Raw genomic sequence first — 23,976 nt, forward strand, 5'->3', positions numbered from 1 at the left:
TCACTTATCCACGAAAATTGATACCCTTGAATATTAATGAAACTACAGTAGTTTTGCCTATTCTTTATGATTACCAGTAATTCAATATAAATTTATCAAAAGAAAAATGTCAATATAAACAATAAAATGTTATTTTTGATTATTTATGCGGGCTATGATGGTAGCAATTATTGCAGAAAAAATTTACATAAGCCGCTAACATGGGTTACTGTATGCAGGAAAATATTCGACCCTATTTTATTTTCACTCATTTTGCCCTCATTGTCAGCCAGCGAAACTAAGACTGGACGAATTCCAATGTCTCAAATTATATCTCTCTTCAAACACAACTGTGTCTCACTCTGTGCATATTAAAGATGGGGTGAACCTGTTTGCAAGTGAAGAATGGCGATAATTACTTGGGGCGAAAATAACACTGTATACAGTATGTATTTTTTCTGCCATGTTGCTACCTTGATACCTTCATACCTGCATAAATCACCAAAGCAAAGATTTCATTGTTTACTAAAGAATAACATTCCACTGGTCAGTCATGGCATTAATTAAATGTGAATGTCAAATAATTTTAATAGATTTTTTCATTTTTTTGCATAATAGCAGTGCATGTACAAATCAACATCAGTTCTACCATTCAATCTTCAATACCTTTCAAAAAAGATCTCCTAATGAGGTTTTGGACATAGTTTGTGAAATTATTATGGAAACATGGTCAATTAAACAAATTTGGTTCCTGTACAACTCAGGCTGGTAATACTGTGGAATCATTAGATTTCATGGTGGCTCAATTTTCATGGAATTTGTGGGTACCTCTCATCCACAAATTAACATCCTCCACGAATTATTAAATATGGTTTATAAAGTCATATTTCGATCTTTTGTAGGCATAAGATAATACACAAAATTACGTCCCCTTTTACTTGTAAAACTTGAGCAATCCACGAAAATTGTCCTCCACAAAATTTAATGATTCCACAGTAATTGGTTTCTGAGAATTCCTTATTTTTCTGAGATTCAACCATTTTGCATCAAAACATGAGAATGTAAAATCGCTAATGCTGAGTTTTTATCATAATTAGTTTACATCTGTCTGAAAAATAAAAGCGAAATTTTAGAATTTGTGAGATGTGTTTCTCACAATTTTATGCTGATATTAATTCCTTGCATTCAATTAAGAATCTACAGTATAAAACTTGCAGCTAACTCTGATAACATTAGTAGGAATTAGTTTGTAACTGATTCATTGTACTGTCCAATAAATGTCTCATGTTGAACAGGAATTGACAGTCGCATTGTACTAATGCCAGTAATCCCCAGATTAAGGCTTAGGAATGGAATTATATCAAAATGATGGATATGTCTAGCTGAAGATATATTGTAGGATGTGATTATCATTATCATTAGCTAGACTATAATATATGCACATTTTCCTGTATTTTTAGAAATATAATGACAAATGTTTTATGGTAGATTGTCCCCTCCTTAGCTCATTTTTCAAAGAGATATTGTTATAATTACTTTTTATTAACTTACATGAACTTACTTACAGGATTTTTATGATTAACTAGTGATGGGAATCGTTGAGATTTTCATAATTAGTCATTGGTTTCCCACAACTAACTATTTATTGATTATAATAGGAATTTTTTAGCTCACCTGAGCCAAAGGCTCAAGTGAGTTTTTCTTATCACAATTTGTCCGTTGTCTGTCGTTGTCGTTGTCGTTGTCGTCGTCATTGTCATCGTCGTCGTTGTTAACTTTTCACATTTTCATCTTCTTCTCAAGAACCACTGGGCAGATTTCAACCAAATTTGGCACAAAGCACCACTAGGTGAAGGGGATTCAAGTTTGTTCAAATGAAGTGCCACGCCCTCTTTAAAGGGGAGATAATTGAGAATTATTGAAAATTTGTTGGTATTTATCAAAAATCTTCTTCTCAAAAACTATTCCGCCTGAAAAGCTTAAACTTGTGTAAAGGCATTGTCAGGTAGTGTAGATTCAAGTTTGTTCAAATCATGGTCCCCGGGGGTAGGTAGGGGCAACAAGAGGGGGATCAAGTTTTTCATAGGAATATATAGAGAAAATCTTTAAAAATCTTCTTCTCAAAAACTGTCAGACCAGAAAAGCTCAAATTAAAATGGAAGCATCCTCAGATAGTGTAGATTCAAGTTTGTTCAAATCATGGTCCCCTGGGGTAGGGTGGGGCCACAATTGGGGGATCAAGTTTTACATAGGAATATATAGAGAAAATCTTTAAAAATCTTCTTCTCAAAAACTATTAGGCCGGAAAAGCTCAAATTAAAATGGAAGCATCCTCAGGAAGTGTAAATTCAAGTTTGTTTAAATCATGGTCTCCGAGGGTAGGGTGGGGCCACAGGCCGGAAAAGCTCAAATTAAAATGGAAGCATCCTCAGGAAGTGTAAATTCAAGTTTGTTTAAATCATGGTCTCCGAGGGTAGGGTGGGGCCACAATAGGGGGATCAATTTTTTACATAGGAATATATAGAGAAAATCTTTAAAAATCTTCTTCTCAAAAACTGTTAGGCCAGGAAAGCTCAAATTTGAGTAGAAGCAGTGTAGATTCAAGTTTATTCAAATCATGGTCCCCGGGGGTAGGGTGGGGCCACAATTGTGGGATAAATTTTTATATAGGAATATATAGAGACACTTTCTTTTAAAAACCATTTGGCCAAGAAAGCTCAAATTGGCATGTAACCATCCTCAGATAATGTAGATTCAAGTTTGTTTAAATCATGGTCCCTGGGGGTAGAGAGGGGCCACAATAGGGGACACATTTTTATATATAGAGAAAATCTTTAAAAGTCTTCTTTTCAAAACAATTAGGCCAGGATAGCCCAAATTTGAGTGGAAGCATCCCCAGATCATATAGATTCAAGTTTGTTTAAATAATAGCCCAGGGGTAGGGTGAGGCCACATTGGGGGATGAATTTTTACTTAGGAATATATAGAGAAAATCTTTCAAAATCTTCTTTTTAAAGACTATTTGTCCAGAAAAGCTTAAACTTGTGTAGAGGCATCCTCGGGTAGTGTAAACTCAAATTTGCAAAATCACAGTCCCTAGTGGTAGGGCGGGGCAGTGGTGGCGGTTTGAATTTTTACATAGGAATATATAGAGAAAACCTTTAAAAATATTCTGAGAAAGTTTTCAGTCCAAAACTCAGTACTTAGTGTGAAAGCACAGGTTATGCAAATTAAAGTTTGATGAAACCATGATTCCCTAGAGAAAAGTGGGGCCACGAAAGAGGGGGGGGGGGGGGTTATATAGGAATAGAGAAAAATTTTCTTACAGGTACAACAACAAAAGGGGCTTGGTATTTACCAAAAAATAAGAGGTGGATAAAAATTGGCAGATTTTCAATTTTTTTCAGCAGGATCTAATGTACTCGGTTGTCAAGATATTTTGATACTGTAATGCTAATTTGATCAGAATTAAGGCAATTTTTGCTCAGGTGAGCGATGTGGCCCCTGGGCCTCTTGTTATATTTGATAGTCTAGTGCTAAATAAATGTAAATAAACAAGATACAGTTAACTGACTTGTTACTAAAGGTGTGGTCACACGATGCAATTTTCCATCAGATTTTCATTTGACTTGCTAAGGTAAGTCCGTTGGAGTCAATTGTTGAGGTGGTCACACATTACCATTTTACAATCAATTTTCGATTTATAAAACCTATTCAATGTTTTTGTTTAATGGGAAAAAGTCATTGTGACGTCACGTTTCTAACCAGAGAGTAGATTGAAAATTGGATGCATTTCAGATTTTCAATCGACTTTTAAGACTTTGCCTTAGACTTTCTATTTAGGTGATCACACGGTACGATTTTAGTCGAAAGTGAATCGAATAAAAAAGTCTTTTGGAAAACGTATCCTCTAACTGCACCTTTAGTCTTTTGTATTTCAATTTACTGAATATTTCTTGCCAAAAAAATGTATTCAAAAGATTTTCTTTAGGAGGCAGTCCAGCACCAATTTTGGCGCTTTATTTCCCAAGTAGGATATAGCTCGTCTGACATGTCTGCCATTTTCAGACCACATGACTTTTTGGGAGTTTTGATAATTTGTGTCTAGAATATTTTATTTATGATATGGGCCCATTGAAAGAGAAAAAAACTCAACTGGTTAATCATAATGAAACCTTTTATAATCGAGCGCTATCTTCTTTAGTATCTCCATATGTTCATAATGTTGTCTCAACTGTTGTTGATAGTCATAAAAAAAACTTTTAGTTTGAATTCATGATGTCAAGCCGCATGCAGCTTGCAGGACAATATCAGTGATAAGACCGCATTTTCATAATTGAGACTTAACTGATTGTAGCTATCATCTCAGCAAATTCCCTACACTTTACAACTGTAGGTTTGGAATGAATTGGTCTGTTGTCCTAAATAGCATATATGTCCTTTGATATTAGATAAGCATTTTTATTTATTTGATTCCTTTTGATGAAAATGGCAGCATTTAGCAAGAAATTTAAAATACTGTACACATTTTCATAATATTACTTATTAGGTTAGTTACTGACTCACTACGGAAATATATTGGGTTGATCAATCTCATAGATGGCGAGGCGAAGCCGAGCCGTATATGAGATTGATCAACCCAATATATTTCGGTAGTGAGTCAGTAACTAACCTAATAAGTGTTTTGTTTTCCCAAGGACTATCAAGCGACATATTCATTGATAAATAGCGGTGATCTACGCAAAGCCATGTATATAAGATGTCTTACATCTCGTCCAATTAAACTCATTTAAACAAAATTATCAATACCACCTTTCAAATACGCTTTAAAAATCTTCGCTTCACCCATATTACTTACAATGTTTTGTTGCTATTCAATTTTAAACCTCTGCAGAGATTTGAGCAAATTTAGACGCTGCCATTTTGTTCTGCTCCATGCAGACACAACAATGTAATGTCAACATTCAAAGGGCAACTTCTCTAATTTAAAAATAATTCCAAAGGGCCACTACTCTAAATATTTTAAGGACTTACTGAACATGATTTCTGTGTTAAATAATATGAATAATCGAGATGAGTAGGTGAGGCGGCAGCCAATGACGGCCATCATCATTGCCTAATATTAATCCTCAACGAACCTACATAGAGATATATGAGGCAATCACGTGCCATGTTCAATCCAATGAAAATGTGACATTTCAGTCCGAGGGAAAACAATATGTGAATTTTGATGTCCCACTAATACACTATGAATTGGGTAAAAAAAAAACGGTACATTATGAATACCACCCGTATATATATCACATGTTAGAAGGTGGGGCCACAATTGGGGTATATTTTTACATTGGTCAGGAATAAATCTTTAAAAAGTCTCATTTTCAGACATTGAAACAACCAAAAAAGCTCAATGTGTAACTCTAGAGTTTGAAAGTCTTTGAAAATCGAGATATATACTCTACTAAGTTGTCTAGATATTTTGTATATCATAATCTTAAGACAGTCTAAAGATTTTGTTGACTATTGTTGCTCAGGTGAGTGATGTGGCTCATGGGCCTCTTGTTCTTAATGCTTTACTAGCTTTTATCTGTGGATGTCATAAATAAGTATCTGAACTTGAGATTGATACCACTGGCTTTTCAGCCTGACCAGTATATGGATAACTTATGGTAGAGATACATTTGTTTATATGATCACCTAGTGTCTGCCAATTTTCTGAAAGCTTTTTTCACCTTGGTATACCTTTCCCTTAATTTATTTGCCATCAGATAAACAAATGGAAGTGAGTTTCCATTTCATTTACACCTGATTGTGAAAGATAGCAATGTTTCTGACTTTCTGAGTGGTTTAGATTATTTATTTAACTTAAAGAATGTATGGATCCAGTTCAAGATGTAGAAGCTGCAAGGGCAATGTAGAGTTTAAATGATTAACAAATCTGAAATCTAGTCCTTTTTCTACAAGGGGAATTTCAAAGCTGAAATCCCAAATGATGATAAGCATGATATAGATAGTCACTAACTGCCTTACATTTTATTTGATATTATCTTTATTGACTCACCTTAATTTTTATAATCAACATTGTCAGGTATCGATCGGTTTGCTTTCATTGTTAATATTACCTGTACATGTAATTTTCATATTTTAGTTCTCGCCTCTAAAATCACTAGACTAATTTTAATCCAACTGGGCACAAAGAATCTTTTGGTAAAACTTACAAGTCTCTTTATATGAAAACCAATATTCCTTTACCAGTATGAAGTAGTTGGGGAAATAGTAAAGACAGGATAAAGTGTTCAAAAAATGTTCTTCTTTAGGACCACTTGACCAGTTTTATCAAAACTTAAGTATGTATTAAGTAATTTTAAAATTGGTTGATTCATTTTCGTCTAAATCATGACCTTTTGAGATCAGTAAGCTTAAGGAGTCACAGAGGGGGCTCAGAGCCATGAGGCCAGTGTCCTTATCCCCGGTTTTCATGGTGCTAAGAGGATGAGAGTCATTGATTCTCCCTAATGGGACACCAGTCCATCTCAGGTTAACTCCCAGCATATGCTAGTACCCAATTTCAGCTGGATAGACTAAGACAATGAAGATAAAGTACCTTGTCTAAGGGCCCAGCAAACAGCATCAAGTGACCACAGTGGAGTTTGAACTAGAGGCCTATGGGTTACTGGCATAACTCCTATGACCACTGAGCCATGTGCTCCTCACAATGTGGGTAAAATTGAGTTTATATATTGAGAATACATGTAGGAAATTGCAAACAGGTGATATACAGAGATCTGGTCATAAGTTGTTAAAAGTTTGTTGTTAAAAGTTCGTAAATCTGTTCTAGTCAGAAGTCTTCTGTGTTTGAAAGGTGTTGCTCTCATGCACCGAGTGCAAGTAGTGCTCTGCATGAACACAGCTATTTAAAGCACCAGGTACTAAGCAGTCAAGGTGTTGATTAGCTGCTCCTAGAAGCCATGATGGCACCAGCTTCTTTAACATATTCTGGCGTTGCTGCAGTCCCTTATGGTTCTTAGAAAGTAAGAAGAAAACTTGTATGTGTTGTGGCATGTTGGTAGCTGACACTTACAGTACTAATGCTTTCCTTTGTTGGAGTATCTCTTGGTGTAAAGGTGGAATATCTAGTGGGTTATTGCTGATTGTATGCATTATTATTTGCAAGATCTTAATTGTCACAAAGTAGGTTTTGCTCTAGGTGGCTTCTCAGTCCTTTATTACAGAAGTTGTGCAGTATTGGTGTTCTCTAGATAGAATGTTTTATCGTTAAAATGACAGATGTCCTACGGACCCGGTTTAATCTGAGTGTAGCCTTTTCAGGGTAGAATTATTCTTTCTAGGTGTTCATTAGTAGTAATTGCCCTTGACATACATATATGTGTACTGTATATCTGGGGTTTTTTTGTGTGTCACAAAATTTGCAATGGCAATGAAGTAAGTCAGTATGTCATTGAATAAGGTGAAAAAGAGCTAGGCCCGGGCCATCACAGTCCACTGGTTGACCCAAGAAATAACATACACTTTGGTACAGGTTTGTCCCTGTAGTGTGACTTGCTGTGTTCCTAAAAATTGCTAGAAAATCATGATCAGTCCATTCTTACCCAGTAGAAGTTTGGTTTGTGCAGGAATCTCTTATAATTATGTTAATTTGTCAAAGTCTCAACAGCTATGAAGATTCTGAGAGTACTTATATGCTTACTTAATTTCCAAAGATAAGTTTCTTGGCCACAATGTACATTTTAACTCTCTGAGACTTGCATTATCTTCTAGACCTGAATCTGTGCTATTGCTCTGCCAGTTGCTGTCATAGTGGTCCATGACTGCACGTGCACTATATGTTCCAGTAACTTGCATGATACAGGGGTTAAAGGAACTGGACAGTAATCTGAAGCTTTGTGTCACTCTCCTTTCTTAAATACGTCTACAATAGATGCTTCTTTCCTGAGTCATCTGGCATGTTTCCCATATATGTACATCACTAAAAAGATCAGCTTTGTACTGATTGGTGCTAGTTCTGAAGCAAAGTCATGAACATGATAAAGGAAACTAGTCTCTGTCTTACATACTTTTATTAGATATTGAATTATCTTGAATTCTGAATTTTTAAATGTATTGCCTTTGAAAAGAATTTTAAGTAGTACATTTTTTGTTAAAATCCAAAACTGTTTCAACACTTACAAAAATTTAGATTCTATAAATTTGAAATAACTGTGTCAGCCGTCAACATGGTCAGTATTTTGTGGCCCACCTCAAAGTTATATTGAGTTCTAAAAGTTTTACTATCATTGATATAAAAAATAAAGTAGAAGTTTTCATGAATGTTGCAGAATAACCTCTGTGGTTGAGAAATGTTGTTTTGAAATATAAAAGCCGAGACTTTCATATTTCAAACAACATTTAGAGAGTCCTTCGATTACAAATAGATCATCTCTCATTTACAAAAGGATTGCATGTGAAAATTAAGCTATTTCAATGGGAATTTTACTTAATATTATTATACAATAAATTTTGGAATCTAAATGCATGTAATAGATTCCCCTCGAATCTTGTGTCATTGATAAAATAGTGTTTATCAATAAACTGTCAGATGCAGGGAATTTTTTCTTTATGAGGTTATATCTCAATATATTAAGTATTCAAATTAAGAGTGTTTCCAAACATTATATGATTTACTGGTACACTATCTATATTAAGCTGTAAGGCAATATTATAAACTTCACCCAGGGGACCTATTGCAGTCCTATTTTGTCTTTCATTGCACATATTGTGGAATTCTGTGGGTTCTTTTAATATGGAGAGGGGAGGGCTATATTGATCATGTTGTGAAAAATGCTATTTATAAAAAAAAAAAAAAAAAAACCAGTTATATTTTATTATTATCAGTTCAAATGATTGTTGCACATGCATGCGCATAAATGTAGAAAGTATGGGAAAATATTACTATTAATTTTGCAAAAATTACAGACAAAAATCGTAAAAGATGAGCAACTCCTAAAAATCCTAAATGGCAACTGTGATGAACTATATGTAGTTTTGGAAACTATCTAAATATAAAAAGAATTTTTTTTACCATCAATTGCCTGTCTATGATATTTTGAATATACTGTTCAGATCAAACATTCTGACCCATGTATTTTTACCTTTATTCATCATACGTAATGAAGAAATGCAGTATTTTAATTCTATTAAAATTCTGTTTGAATTAATATGGAATTGAACTTCACAAGGCTGTTTGTTTAACAGGTAACTGTTAAGGCCTGTGGGCCTCTTGGTTTAACTCTCTTGATATTTCATCAACCATTTCAAAGACTGAAATAAAATAATACATGTGTGTAACAGGGAAATAAATAAACATTTTAATTATAACACTCATTCCACAACTTTAAGCAATACATATACTTCAGAAAGCTGTACAAAAACAAGTTTATTGAAATACTGATATTTGTGTTTGATGATTATAGACATATTACACTGCATAGATGTAGGTAACTGTATATGTGTGTCTTTGGTGCTCTATCATAACTGCATGACACCCGACTTAAGAATTATATTACAAAATCACTAAGTGAGATTCAAATAAAAAAAAGAAATTATATTATTAAAACTGTTTTTCCAGAACTAACTGCCAATCATCACTTATGCAAAATGAACTTTGTAATTTAAAAAAAAATGCAATTTAACATTCAGAGTTATACCAATACAACACACTTGCATGTTGTGATGCACATGCAGTTCATGCATTAATTGTTCTAAGACTTCTGCATTCTCATTGCTCAGGTGTGTTTCTGCCTGGCCTGTTGCCTCCAAATGAATGTAAGGGGAGGGATGGAGTTCTGAACAAACCACTGTGTATTGCCTGGAGTAGCATGGGGAGAAACCACTACATACCACTGGTTGGAATAAAAGGTAAAAGCAGGCTGTCTTAAACAACCAACAATTCTTCTTAATTTTATGCACAACAAAAACAGAAACATGTATCAATGTGGAAATTTTTGTGTTATGGAAAATGTCCAATTTTTTGTCATTATGATAAATCTTGCAAAAATTATCATGACAGAAACAGTCTAAGAACTTGCTTCTTTTTTTTAAGAATACATTGTTTGTAAACTAGCTACTTTCCTTCCACAAAAATTGTCATGGTTATATTCATAGTGTTTTTTGAAACATGCTTATCACATTGCAAATGGCAAAAGAAGGACTTAGGAGTAGTGATCGAATCCACGCAAACAAAATGATGAGTAATTAAAATTAAAATTAAGCAATAGTTTTCAATATATGCGCCATGCATTTCTTTGTAAACTGCCTAAGCAAGTAGATTTCTAAATTTACTGTCACAATGCATCAACATTTGCCATACCTACCTAAGTCATTTTTAACTACATGCATGTACATGTATTTAGCAACAGCTTGAGCATGTTGAGTAAGGTTTACTGTTAATTTGTCAGGGAAGGAGCAGCCCCTATTGCCCCGTGACATGATCCAGAGGGCATGGGGCTTGCCCTCCATGCAGATCGACAAGTACATGGACTTCAACGAGAATGGCAGCTGTGTGATCGGAGGAAACAAGTGTCTGTCGGTAAGAAAGATTATGCCAATCCAGATTAGGAAATGTTTCTTTAACATTTCCAATCATCTGCATTTAGTATATTCTTGGGCCATCGTATTCTGAGAATTTGATGTAGACTCTTGAAAGCTGTTCTCTGTCTGTTAATCTGACCAACAAAGGGGGATTGGGTTTATATTTGTCACAGTTTTAGTTTAGTCATTAAACTGATGTTTCTGCCCTTCCGAATTGATCCAAGTGTGACGAATGCATGTCTAGCTCCTACTTGTGATTTTATGTCATCATCTGTTTTTTCTTCCTTGCTGACAATTAATGCTTCTAAGATATGTGGCATTGTCTACTTCATTAATGTGTCTGCCTTCTGAGGAGAGAGAGAAGCCTTGCTGGGTGCATGCTGATTCAATAAAGATTTATGAGTTCAGGACATGAAGTCCTTGCCCTGCTGAATTAATTTAAACACTATAGTACTGTATGATTAAGTGACCTTGTTTTCAATTGGATATGCTGAAATTGATGAGATAAACATGTATTACTGCAAAGTCAATGTCTTCTTGTTTAGAAATTAGGACCCACTGAATTATATATTGACAGAGGTATATGGGTATATTCGTTTTTCATACTTTGATCTCCACATTCAATACATATACATATTTCAAGTGAATCTAACCACGAACATAACACAATGTGGTTGTAATATAGGATAAAAATCATAACGGAATTTGTTTATCACAAATGTACAATATCAAAAAGAAAGTATTTGTGGCAATGCTATAAAGAGACATGAACCCAAACAACAGTTGATGTATTTGTGTAATTTACTTATGTTCTATTGGATGCATACATTTCTTACACCACTGGCAGTTTATTTACGGTATTAGATGGAGATTTAAAACAGAGCTAAATAAGAAGTTATCTCTCTTTAAACAAAACTTTGTCACGATGAATCTTAATAAGTTTGACATTGGATGAAAATACTAAGCATTGTAAATAGTACATGTCTGAAGAAGATGATTACTTGTATCCTGATTTTTCCATTTTAGAAAGAGCATGATACTTTATCCAAAATTTTTCTATTAAATGTTGAAGACGTACTCCTTGACTTGCAATTTATAAACTCACCCAAATTAATACTAAGTTGGCGCTTTATTTCTTATGTCCAAGCACTGCTAGAGTACATGGTGTAAGGGAACATGTATGTTTTGAAACATTGAACTACAGGTAACTCTCGATAGCTCGAAGTCCCTGGGACCAAGGAAAAACTTCGAGGTTTCAAGAGTTCGAGTTTTCAAGAGTTCGGAATTTTCCGGGTTGACCGACGGGTTTTAAAATTATTTATACCGGATGTTATGATTAAGCCATTTATTTAGTGCTAACCTTACGCACGTGCTTATACAACGTTTTCTTTCCAGTAAAATATACAGCACTTGATGTTAATAAAACTCAATACAAACAACTATCGAATAAATTCATAATAATTATTTATTTTATGCATTATATCAAGACCAGATTGCTCAGTACTACTGGACTGCATGCGAGACGATCGACATGTCATAAATGTGATAACTGAGTATCACCCATTGTTCCCACTGTACGGGTCCTTCGCAAGCTGTAAGAACTTGTTCGGCAATAATCATTATAATGACAATGATGACAATGATGCTGATAAGCATAATTTTTACAGTTTTATAATTCTAAAATTTGATTATTACTAAATATTATCGTTTCGTCTCAATTAATTTTTCATTTTCATTGCGTCTCCCAATTATCGTAAAACGGTTGGTATTAATGGTTCAGGTATCGGTATGGTCAATCATTAAACAATTACCACCTTGCATGACGAGTGTCGCCTGAATAAACAACCTGTGACACGGGTCCCGCGTCTAACGCCTGGAGCCATTTAAACGACCAGGTAGGTGTTAATTAGGTATAGCGCTTCGAGATACACAGCGACTTCGAGGTATCGAGAGTAAAATACTATAGATTATGAACAACGGGACTGCAGTTTCACTTCGAGGAATCAAGGGTTTCGAGAGATCAAGAGTTCGAGAAATCAAGAGTAAATTTGCTTAGTTATATAGGGAAAAAAATCGGGACCCTGGGCTCACTTCGAGTGATCAAGAACTTCGAGCGATCGAAGTTCGAGCCATCGAGAGTTACCTGTAATAGCCCCAATTTCACTAAAAATACTAGTACATGTACTCAGATGTGTCAGGTAATGTGATGCATAGAAAGAGATTCAAATGCTAGTATGTGGCCTGTATATATGATATAGTACATGTAACAGTATGTGCCTGTTCAATTTGGAGAGTTAGTGATTGATTCAAATTTTGTATGGATCTTTCAGCAATAATATTATGTAAAAATCTCAGCAAATTCCATTTGGTTGCTCAGGCTGTAAATTGCTATGCCATTAGAAGTTTACTTTATGTTTTTGACAAATTGTGCCCATTCTATCTTCTTGATCTTACCCAGTCAATTAAGCTAATTTAAAGGCAAATATTCAAGTTTTAGACTGCATCTTTAAAAAAAATGGTATTTTCAACTATTTTGGATGATTTAAAAGGCAGTTTGCAACCACTTTTATGACTAGCTCTGCAATATTTGTTGTAAATTTATTCAAATTTTTATTGTTACATGTCACCATCAATCAAAGATTTTTTTATTTAAACTCAATTTTAGTTCAGAACTGGTAAAGCCTTTTATGCCCTTTCAAGACACTTATTATTTTCAACATGAAAATTGCCTGCACTGCTAAACCTGTATCTATTCCTGAAAATCTTGTAAAGAGTTTCTTGTACTTTGTTATAAAAACCAGCTGAGAGCATTTTTCATAATCAAAGGTCCAGCTTACAATGTTCATTTCCACTGATTGCTTGTTGTGTCTCCGGCTCATATTATCAGCACCATAGTGATAAAAGTTGTTCCTGCTGATGAAATTGAATGGATGTATCGACTTGATTGTGGCAATAATGCTTTTACTAATTGATTTTTATGGTAGGATAAATACATAAGGACCCTGGTATCAGCAATGGAGAAGGTTTACATGGACAAGTATGGAGTTCACCCCCAGCTTGTGGCTGACACTCACCAGTATCTCTACAGAACACTAGGTATATCTTTACCCCCCCCCCCCCTCCCATTGAAAAAATCCCCCCAAAACCAAAATAAAAAAAACAAAAAACACATTCACAATAAAACATACATAAAAAAAATAACAAATAAAGACCTGCGTAATAATAATCATTTATTATTCATATTTTACTGTAATATCAGGTTAGCATCAAATTGCTGATAACTAGTAAGCACATCACTTGCAGTGCTCTGTTGCTGTCTTTGTGGATTCTGCAATGTTATATTAGGCCAGGACTCACAGGAGACTGATGAGTCTAGCATGGGAGAAAACCAATCTCCCAGAAATAGAAAACTGATAAATTATTCCTCATAGCCAGCTATTATGAGATCATTGAGTGTTATATTGTTGTTATACAAGTACAGTGATCATTCAATATACTTTTGATATGATGAGTTCAATTATACTAAGAGGGAAATGTTAGCTGATGACCTAAATAAATGTAAAATAGATTCCGTATAAAAATTATAAGGAAAAAAAATATCTTTTCTGATTTCAATTATGCTAAGAGGGTAATGTTGAAGGATGAGGTAATTAAGAACACTGGGAGAGATTGCTGCTTATTATAAAAACATGGTGTATTTTATAATGAATTATTAATGAATGCAAAGACTGATCTTTATATTTTATAAACAGTCAGAATGCCAGTTGCTTACAAAGTGATAGCTTGTAATGTTAAAAAAAAAAAAAAGAAAGAAAATTTTGGATTGTCTTGTTTGATTTGTTCTGTCTCAAAGTCTTTTGTCAAAACCTGGTCATGCAAATGATACAAGCCAACGACCCTATGTCATCGCATCACTGATCACAAAGCACATAGGTCATTATGTGACAAGATAAGAAAATACATTACAGACCTAATGTTTTAGGAACAGGGAAATTGTCAATGAAACGCAGTTGAATCATGGCTGCTAATTATAAAACCCTAGAATATGACCTTGAAAGATTTTTAGTTGTAATTAATAAACATGCATGCAATCATGAGACAGCAAGAGATGGCAAAATATGAGAATTTATCAGTACTATTGATCCCTAATTAAATGCGAGAAATTAATATCAGCGTGAAACTGCGGGAAATCTCTAGTGGATTTTAAAATCTGGCCATCATTTTTTGAGAGTTAAAAACTATAAGATACAAGGGAAAAAGTTCATTGTTCACAATTATTTATTCTCCTGATTTGATGCAAAACAGTGGGATTGCTGAATTAAGTACTCACATAAAATAAGGAATTTACAGTATAATTTCCAATGTTACTAAGGTATGGTGGGAGCCCGAATGGAGGAAGTTCTAAAAACCACCAGAGAAGCCATTCAGAGGAAGACTCTGTATCGGTGTCTGACTTGTGAGGCAATTATGGAGTATCAGCTTCATGAAGAATGGTTCCAGAAAGGAGGCAGTCTCTATAACCTGGCTGTGAAGACTCATGGGAAACTAAAGTCGGACAAAAAGTACTCCTTTCCCCAACAAGGTACCGATCAAGATGCCTTGTACTCTCCCCGAATGGAATCCACTACCACAATCTCTTTGATAATGAACCTTGATCATTACTTTAGATTGCTTTCTTGCAAATCTAATTTTCAGAGTGCTTTGAAAATCAATATTCATGTCATATTTATGGTTTTTAAAAACCTATCAAAAGGGAATGATAGCATTTTCTTTGTGTATGAAGTTAGAAGAGCTGTGTTTTGATAAATTGATTATGATGTGATTAGTGTGACCTACATATACGTTGTTTTGACTTCCTGCAAATTTCAGGAGCTGTGTGTAGTTATGATAAGGATCAGGATAAACTTGTTCCCGACCCAGGCCGATGTAAACCCAGCACTTGCACGTATTGTCAGGGGTAAGGGCTCTATATCAAAACAGTTTTGTTAACAAATTCATGCATTGTTATGGAAAATCTGAAGTACTGTGTAACGGTTACATCAGTGTAGGTAAGCAATGTGTACATGTGTATTTAACAAGCCAAGAGTTTTTATATTTCTTTAAAAGTTTTGTTTAAATAACAAGTTTAACAAAATGATCGATGGTATTAATTATTTGTCATGTAAATTGACCAAAAAGTATAACTAACAACTTAATTGACTTCCAGTGAATAGATTCATTGTGTACTTAATAATTTTAAAACGAACTTTTGTGAATTTACCTTTGTATATAGAATTGATTCAGTGCAATGACTTTTTGGTACCTATCAAAATATAGATAAGAGGAATTTGCAACTTCTTTTACATTGATACATGTGTAAATAGCAATTACAGTCAATGCAACCTAGCTTAAAGACATTGTTACAAGAATTTTTTCAACTTGTTACAAATGCTGTGCGAGTCTTTGTTAGAGATTGACATTTTATACTTTATTGTAAAGGATCATACTGAGGAAGGGCCACAGATTGCATGGGTCCTGCATATTAGGAAAATGAGCAGCAATGTGCTTTACATAAATCTGCATTAGATATCTGTGGTTCTGCAAGGTTTTAGTTTCAGTGGTTGAATAATCGCAAAGACCTTAGATAAAAATTGCTTGTAGGTTCACAACACGTCTGGAGCCATAGACTGTTTATCTTTTCCTCGCCAATCTTTTTACAGTTTAGAGATGTTAACCCCTCATTATTTGTAACAAGGAACCTCTTTTGAATTTAACTTCAGTGCAAGTCATTGTATTCAATATAGTTCATGCTTGTGTTGTTTGTGTCGAAAATAATTGATAACAGTCTAAAACATAAACACTGCTGATAGTGTTTATGTATTAACAGTATGTAAAGTAGTTCAAATGGATTGAAGTTTATACTTTTAGCTGTTTTCATATTTGACCTACTGGGATAAGCAAGTGCATGATAAAGGTCATTGACTTGATTTTGCCAGTTAATGGATCAATAATAGGCTACCTTTAAATTGTAGTATCTTTAAATACTTAGCTGTGAATAATTAACAAACACTGCAGACACTGTGGCCGTTACCTGACAGGTGTATGAACGTAAACAAGTTACAGTGACTTTGTGATCCTCGTCTGTAGCTGTTTATTATTTTTTCTCTGCTTTTCTTGACACCAGTGAGAACGTTCGTCTGGTGAATGGGGATGGCAGTGTCTGTTATGAGAACGGCGATAGAACCAATACTCCAGCAGTGACCAGTCGATGCATGTGTGGATTTAAACATTTCTGGGACGGCAAGGAATATGACAACCTACCAGAAATGTGAGTTACAGAAATATATCCCTCATCTAAATAAGAAGTAATGCGACCCTTTTCTTTTCATCTAATTGAAAAAAAAAAAGAGTGTACGATTGTTGTAATTCGAGAATGTACCGGAAGTTGCACAGCACTTGAACTTTTGTGAATATTTATATGCCTTGGTTTTGAATTTTAATTGCTTCAGTATGGTGTGTTTGTAGCTTTCCAATTTCTATGGAATGGAATGGAGAAGTAGTGACAGAAAAAGTTGTGTGGTTTCAATACGAGTCTGATATCACATTGAACAGCAATGTTTTTGAAGTGGCTCATAAGCTAGTCCAGAAACACTTTCCAGGTATGTGGAATTAGTTAATCAATTTTATGTAAATCATTGACGCCATTCACCTTCATTTTTCTGCCCTTCTTTTATTATCATTAATTATCAGGTGTCATGATGGCATGATATTGGATTTAAACTGACAATTGATTTGTGGTGAAAAAAATTATCTGGTTTAACTGTTATGTGATTTTATTTTTGATTCAAAATTGATGTGGTTAAAGCAAATTGTACGTTTCAGTAGCTCTTTCCCACATAAATTGATAAGATCATGGGTATATACACATTTTATTGAATGGGTGAGTGTGCCTCTTTTATCTATTTCTGTAATGCATTTAGTTTTCTCCATTGATTTTGTTAAAATCCTCTTCAACTTTCTGAAGAGGCACTTAGACTTCAAGTAAATAAACAGCGTGAGATCGGTCACCCCAATTGAACTTTCGTCCCACATGTGCAGGCATACATGTGTCAGATTAAGATGTTATTGGCCTTTTTTTTTCCATTGAGCATTCTCTTTGGGGGTTTTTTAATTTTCAAAAGTAAAATGTTTTTAATAATGAAGTAATTTAAAATTTGATTATGAAATGAAAACATAAAGAATTAAAGAAAAACTCTCTCATTAATTGAAAAAGATTATTATCGATAAGAATAATGAAGACTTTGTACATCTGCATGCTTACCTTGTTAACAGGTAATATCACATATTAAAAAACTGGTTTCTCTCTCTCCTCTCTCTCTCTCTCTCTCTCTCTCTCTCTGAGAGAGGAGATGAGAGTTTAGATTGATCGTCTTTTTGTAGCAAAATAATTGACAAAGAGCTTGCTGGTATTCACAATCATACTGGTACATGAACATGTACTAATTTTGAATTAAAAAATATGTTTTTAGTATTGTAAAAAAGAAAACTACAGAGAATGAATAATCCTGGTGCTATTGACTTCTTAAATAATACACATTATCATTGACCTGTACTTATGCATTTTGTGGGCCAAAACTTTGTAATTGTTGATGGCTTTTAAGTTCTTATAGAAATATTCTTTTTTTCTCAATCTAGAGTTTTTTGATTGTCCTATATTTCTTCTTTATATGACACATCTCTTTAAAAGTATTAATTTAAAGACTTTAAAAATTTGAACAAAAGTGGCTTTTTATTTTCATTAAAAAAATGTTAACATTACTGGGCATGATTTGATACATGTTAATATCATGCATTTATTCTCACCAAAATTTAAACTCTACAGTGTATTACTTGCAACCATAAAGAAATTTTCGACTTTCTCATAAAAAAATTTTAAAAAATTATATAAAAGAATGAAGAGCATTTATCTTTCTTTGAACAATGAAATCATGTTTTAGAAATGATACTCTAACGACCCATAAAATAAAATTTTGGTGTAGCATTCCACCTTAAGTTTTCCTGGAAAATGTTTAATTTAAATACAAATTAATATTTCATATACTGCTATTTTTCTTTGGGTTGATAGGAGAGTTTGGCAGTGAGCGACTGGTACAGAGAGTGGTAGACACCATACTGCGTCACACAGCCCCAAAAGTCAAGGACAAGGAGGGAGCCAGCACCTCAGTTGTGTCCCCTTATCAAGACACTGAATGGTCAGCAGAGGAGCCCTCAAAGATCATACTGACTGGGCACAAGGTATTGTTAGTATACAACTGATGGGGCACACAGTATTGTTATTACACCACTGACAGGGCACAAGGTATTGTTAGTACACCACTGACAGGACACAAGGTATTGTTAGTACACCATTGTCAGAGCATATGGTATTGTAAGTACACAAGACCGGACACAAGGTGTTGCTAATGCACCACTGACAGAGCACAAGTAATTGCTAGTACACCACTGACAGGGCACAAGGTATTGCTATGATACATGTCAAAACCATGCTACAAACCAGAGTGTACTTCTAAATTGGATACGTAGTCAAAATCAATATATTTACCAGATTATACATTATCAGGCTAATTTGAAATAGAACTTCCTAGGAAGAAAGGTTACACAATTGCAGTGTTACTTGTCTGATTAATTTACAGCAAAAAACACTCCATAAGGAGGAACTGACAGTTAGTCAGAAAGAGAAAATGGTAAAGAAGCAAATAGAGACTCAGGCCCCGAAACAGCAACAGAAAAAATCCCAGGAATTGGCTGCAGCTGGAAGCAAATCTTCTCCTTCAAAGGTAACAATAGGAGACAATTAAATGATATCTGCTTTACCACTGCTGACAATCCTTTAATCAACATTATTATTGTTGATGATTAATAAGACTGCAACAGTATTGATGATTATACATGTATGTATTTGAATGTATGATAAACAAATGACTCAAAATGATGAAAAGAATAGCATAAATGTTGACATCATATGTTTGTGTTAAATTATGATTATTTTCATTTAGTTGATAAATAAAAAGCTCTCCCATAATTTTTTGTTTCAGAAAGGACTAAATATGATATAGGCCTAAAATGAACATCATCATTTTACTTTTATTCTTTGTTTTCTTTGTACAGATATATATATATGATGTTTTTACATAATGTTCATTTTGATTTAAGTGCCCACAATTTAGAAATATGACATCGTAAAGACAACCTTTTCCATTTTCCAATTTTGCATTTTTAGCTTAAAATATCTTGTTTTCGAGCATTTTTCTTTCAGAAAAGATAGAGCGCATGCTTGAACAAACAAAATATTTTAATCAGAGATGTATCTAGCCAAGACTTAAAAGTGACAAAAAAAAAAATTCGCTGTTCAAGCATGCACTCTATATTTCTCATTCGTAAAGAGGTTAAGAAAAATGTAAATTTTTGACTGATTTTGATTGAATTATAGAAAAAGTGTCACTTCTGACGTCATATACTGCCAGTGAGTGCAAATAAATCTAATAAATAGGTGAAAAATATATTCAATATATAGCAACTCTTCTTAAAGGTAACATAGTATTATATTGTACCCGAAACACTTTAAAAATGGCGAATTATGGGGGCCAAATTTCACTCAAATCATATATAGTTCTTTGGTTGATATTAAAAGAAATTAATCAGAATTGTATAAATGCAGACTGAAGTAAAAATACTTATTTTTAGAAAGTGTTTACAGTTTGTTTATACATGCTTTCAGCCCAAAGTTGAGACTGTACAGAGAAAAGAATTATCACCGGTTCCCATGGAAACTGATAAATCCTCTAGTCACAAAAAAATCCGGGTAGCCACATCTGATGGAAGACAGGTGTGTTTCAATTTTTATTAAAGGAGTTTTCTTTCAATTAGGGAACCCTAAAAAATTTTACATCTGATTACAATGTATCCATGAACTTGTTTGTTATAACTTTGAATGCCAGACCTAAACAAATTTTTTTTACTATGCACAAATATCAATATCTCTTGAACTAATTTTTCATTCAGCTCTGAATTATTTAAGCTCTTGAAATAAATTTGTGCTTATAAAATTCAGAAGCGAAACGAACTCAAGAAATAAAACAAGATCAGGCACTATATCCAGCATGTTCAATGTGGATATTATCACATAGCGGTAGTTGAGTGTATTTTCCACTGCAATTTTATTGATGATTTGAACTCTTATTGAGAGTTCACAATCACAGCTATTTTATTGCCAACTCCTCTACACTTTGCAATTATATTTGCTAGAGGAAATGGGTCTGCTCTTTATAAATCAGCTGTGTTGTCATTTTTATTCTACTTTTAAATTCATAAAACATAGTCATTGTAAATTTTAATTCTGGGCAAACAAAAAACGGGGGAAAACAATTAAATAATGCAAAATGTTTAACAGTTATTTATTAAATTTCAGGTTATGTTGTCTGTAGAAGGACAGGTAAACTTTGATACCCTACAGAACATGATATACAAGGCAGTGAAGGTTCCGCCGGAGAGACAGAGAATTCGGATTGGGTTCCCTCCCAAAGAGTTAAAGAGGCCCTCTGACTCGGACATTAATGAACCAATTCCACTCTCTCACGGAGACAAAATATCCCTTGAGATTATTCCACTTACACATTCTCTCTCCGAGTCTGGAGCAGAGAGTTCCCATAAACAGGAACACAGAGGTACATGTAGGTCTATAGATAGTCAGTTGTACTCAAATCAAATAAATAATGGAGTATCAGTGTGGGAAAAAGTATTATGTGTAAAGCCGTATAGTCTGCATTATACACAATGTTGGTGAAACGCTTCGAAATAAAGCGTGTGAAAATTGTTCAAATGTATAATATGCAACCCCACACTTTTTATCAAAAATCATTTTTACTCGATTGTTTTGTTTGCCTTACATAGAATAGATATGCATCTTGTTGACTTTCTCTATAGTGTTAGAACAGAGTTGTATAAATTCAGTCTTCATTGAACTTTGTATTCCAGCTTTGAAACATTCCTCCTCTTCCCCCGCCAAATCCAAGCAGCACTGGAGCAGCTTTGAGGAGGATATCCACTCCAATTCCTTTGAACCTCTGCTTCATAGTTTTCATGAGCATGCAGGTAGAATTACTATTCTATCAATTATTTGTATTTGGTGTTTTGATCTAATGATATAACAAGGGAATTGTTGATTTACTTCGTACTTACAATATCTGCGCTATAAGAACCTTGATTTTATATAGCCTGCTTTTATAGTGGTCAAAATTGTGAGAGAGAAAATCTTGACTGAAATTAGCCATGTTTTGAGTTGAATATGTGATATTTTTATAGTGCTGTGGCCAAAAATTGTACGAATGTAAATGGATAATCATTTCTTTACAGGTAATACTAGTAACAGCTTAGATGCTGCAGTTGCCTCTCTCACAATAATGGCTACCTTGAAAGGTCGTGACCTTTGGACCCATGTACAGACCATGCCTCATTTGTTTTCTGTGGGTGGATTGTTTTACAAACAAGTGGAGCGTGACTTAGGCCTAGTCGATGGAAAACACTGTACTCTACCAACACTTCCTGGAAAGGTAAATTACTACACTGGAATTTTTTAATTTTATGGACATTCCACATCCAGAGAAGAATAAATATCCCCATGGAATATTGATACTCTTTATACTTAATAATCTATTTTAAAGAGGCCGAGTCTAATTATTTCTACCCTAAATATATTGATGAAAATTCTTGCATGGAGTTTTATTACTACAATGTATCTCAATTATTTAATGATTTAAGAAATCATTCGTTTACCATCCGGGTTTGAATTAAAAGTTAATAATTTTTTCTCATGGACTAAAGTGAGTTTGTTGGAAGTGTGCCAGATTTTCAAATTGTTTCCAACATTTCTCCCTTGAATTGGTGTATAGCAGAATATATTGGTCTAGAAATTTGTTTTTTCCAGAATAAACTATTTTAACTGCCTAAATATTTCTTTTGGTGCCTTTAATCTTAGTAAAAAAAGAAATCCATGGCTGAATTGAGTATGTGAATAAGTCATACTTCTTTCTGTGGCTTCATGCATATTTTACATTACCCAAAAATGATGCTGTCAAAAGCGCTACTAGCATTTTAGCCAATAAAGTCATAATTTTTCAACTCATAAACATTACAAATAATGTTAATATGGAATAAAAATGCAATACAAAAGAAAATTATAAATTCACTATTTTGACTGCATGAAAATGCGCAAAGTGTGATGCACACTTGAATTGTACTTTGCCTCTTCTTGGTTTACCGGTAGTCTTTGAAATCATAAACGAAAATAAAGTTTATGCTAATATATCTAAGAAAGTATAAAGTAGATTTTTGACTTGCATTTACAGGTATTCAGATATAACCAGCCAGAAAATAGACTGGAACTTTGTATGGAACCATATGGACATTTCCCCATTGAACCAGATGTGGAGAACAGAGCTAAAGAAACGAGACCTATATTTGGTTCTCGAAGTGAAGGGTCATTCAGTGCATTCAGTGGTGCTGTGGGACAGGAAAAAAGCAAGCAGGCCGCATTCACAGGTCAAGGACATTCCCTAAAATCGATGCCTGACATCGAAAGAATGCCAGAGGACATCCCAGAAAATATTCATCACCATGCTCGGCACTCCCACACTCTGTGTAACCCCTATGTCCACCAAGAGTCCATTGCTGAGGAGCCCGAGGATCAGTCTGTGGCTGAGGTGGAGAAAACCAAGGGGGGAGGGGACAGGAAGGCAAAACATCACAGGATGGGACCTGGATACAGTGTGATTGACCACTCCAATGTAAACAGAACAAACCAGTCCATTCAGCAGTTTAAGGACTTGGCCGAGAGCATTGAAAGAACAATGCATGAGGAAATTTCCAAAATTGATGAAGAGGTGAAAACACACACCTAAATTCAGTAATTTTTTGGTTGGTCCACCAACAGTTTCCATTCATTTTCTTTGCAGAGGTTGCACTTTCTGTAATAAAATTTGGCATTCAGATTTGTCATAATAATATCTAGGTCAAGCTCAATTTTTGGAATAATCGAGCGATTTTTTACAGAGTTATGCACCTTTGACATTAAAAAATTCCAACTATTTGCAGTTTTCAATCATTTTCTTTGCAGAGGTTGAACTTACTGTAATAAGATTTTATGAACAGATTTATTATGATAATATCAAGGTCAAATTAAGTTCGAATTTGGGTTTGATAGAGCAATTTTTGACAGAGTTGTGCCCCTGGGATTTAGAAAAATTCTTCCAAGGGAGGAGGACATAATTGTTTCACAAACATTTCTTGTTTATTGTGTACATGTATGATTATCACTAATGATTTGACAAAATTCTACAACCAATGAAACTCTATATACTTCAAGTCTTTTTATGAAAA

General features: G+C 34.2%; 1 protein-coding gene across 1 annotated transcript in view; it reads left to right on the forward strand.

The window, feature by feature from the left end:
* The window catches only part of LOC105347321 (deubiquitinating protein VCPIP1), a 30,930-nt gene that overhangs the window by 5,055 nt on the left and 1,899 nt on the right, over positions 1–23,976 (forward strand). Inside the window, exons 3-16 of the mRNA XM_066085526.1 lie at positions 9,763–9,891; positions 10,431–10,561; positions 13,548–13,659; positions 14,936–15,145; positions 15,433–15,520; positions 16,727–16,870; positions 17,068–17,201; positions 18,668–18,837; positions 19,236–19,379; positions 20,321–20,428; positions 21,011–21,266; positions 21,577–21,693; positions 21,955–22,151; positions 22,947–23,480. Of these exons, the coding sequence (XP_065941598.1) occupies positions 9,763–9,891; positions 10,431–10,561; positions 13,548–13,659; positions 14,936–15,145; positions 15,433–15,520; positions 16,727–16,870; positions 17,068–17,201; positions 18,668–18,837; positions 19,236–19,379; positions 20,321–20,428; positions 21,011–21,266; positions 21,577–21,693; positions 21,955–22,151; positions 22,947–23,480 (2,474 nt within the window). The remainder of the gene's footprint in view (positions 1–9,762; positions 9,892–10,430; positions 10,562–13,547; positions 13,660–14,935; positions 15,146–15,432; positions 15,521–16,726; positions 16,871–17,067; positions 17,202–18,667; positions 18,838–19,235; positions 19,380–20,320; positions 20,429–21,010; positions 21,267–21,576; positions 21,694–21,954; positions 22,152–22,946; positions 23,481–23,976) is intronic.

Source organism: Magallana gigas, chromosome 5, assembly GCF_963853765.1.
Source record: "Magallana gigas chromosome 5, xbMagGiga1.1, whole genome shotgun sequence".
Classification (NCBI taxonomy): Eukaryota; Metazoa; Mollusca; class Bivalvia; order Ostreida; family Ostreidae; genus Magallana; species Magallana gigas.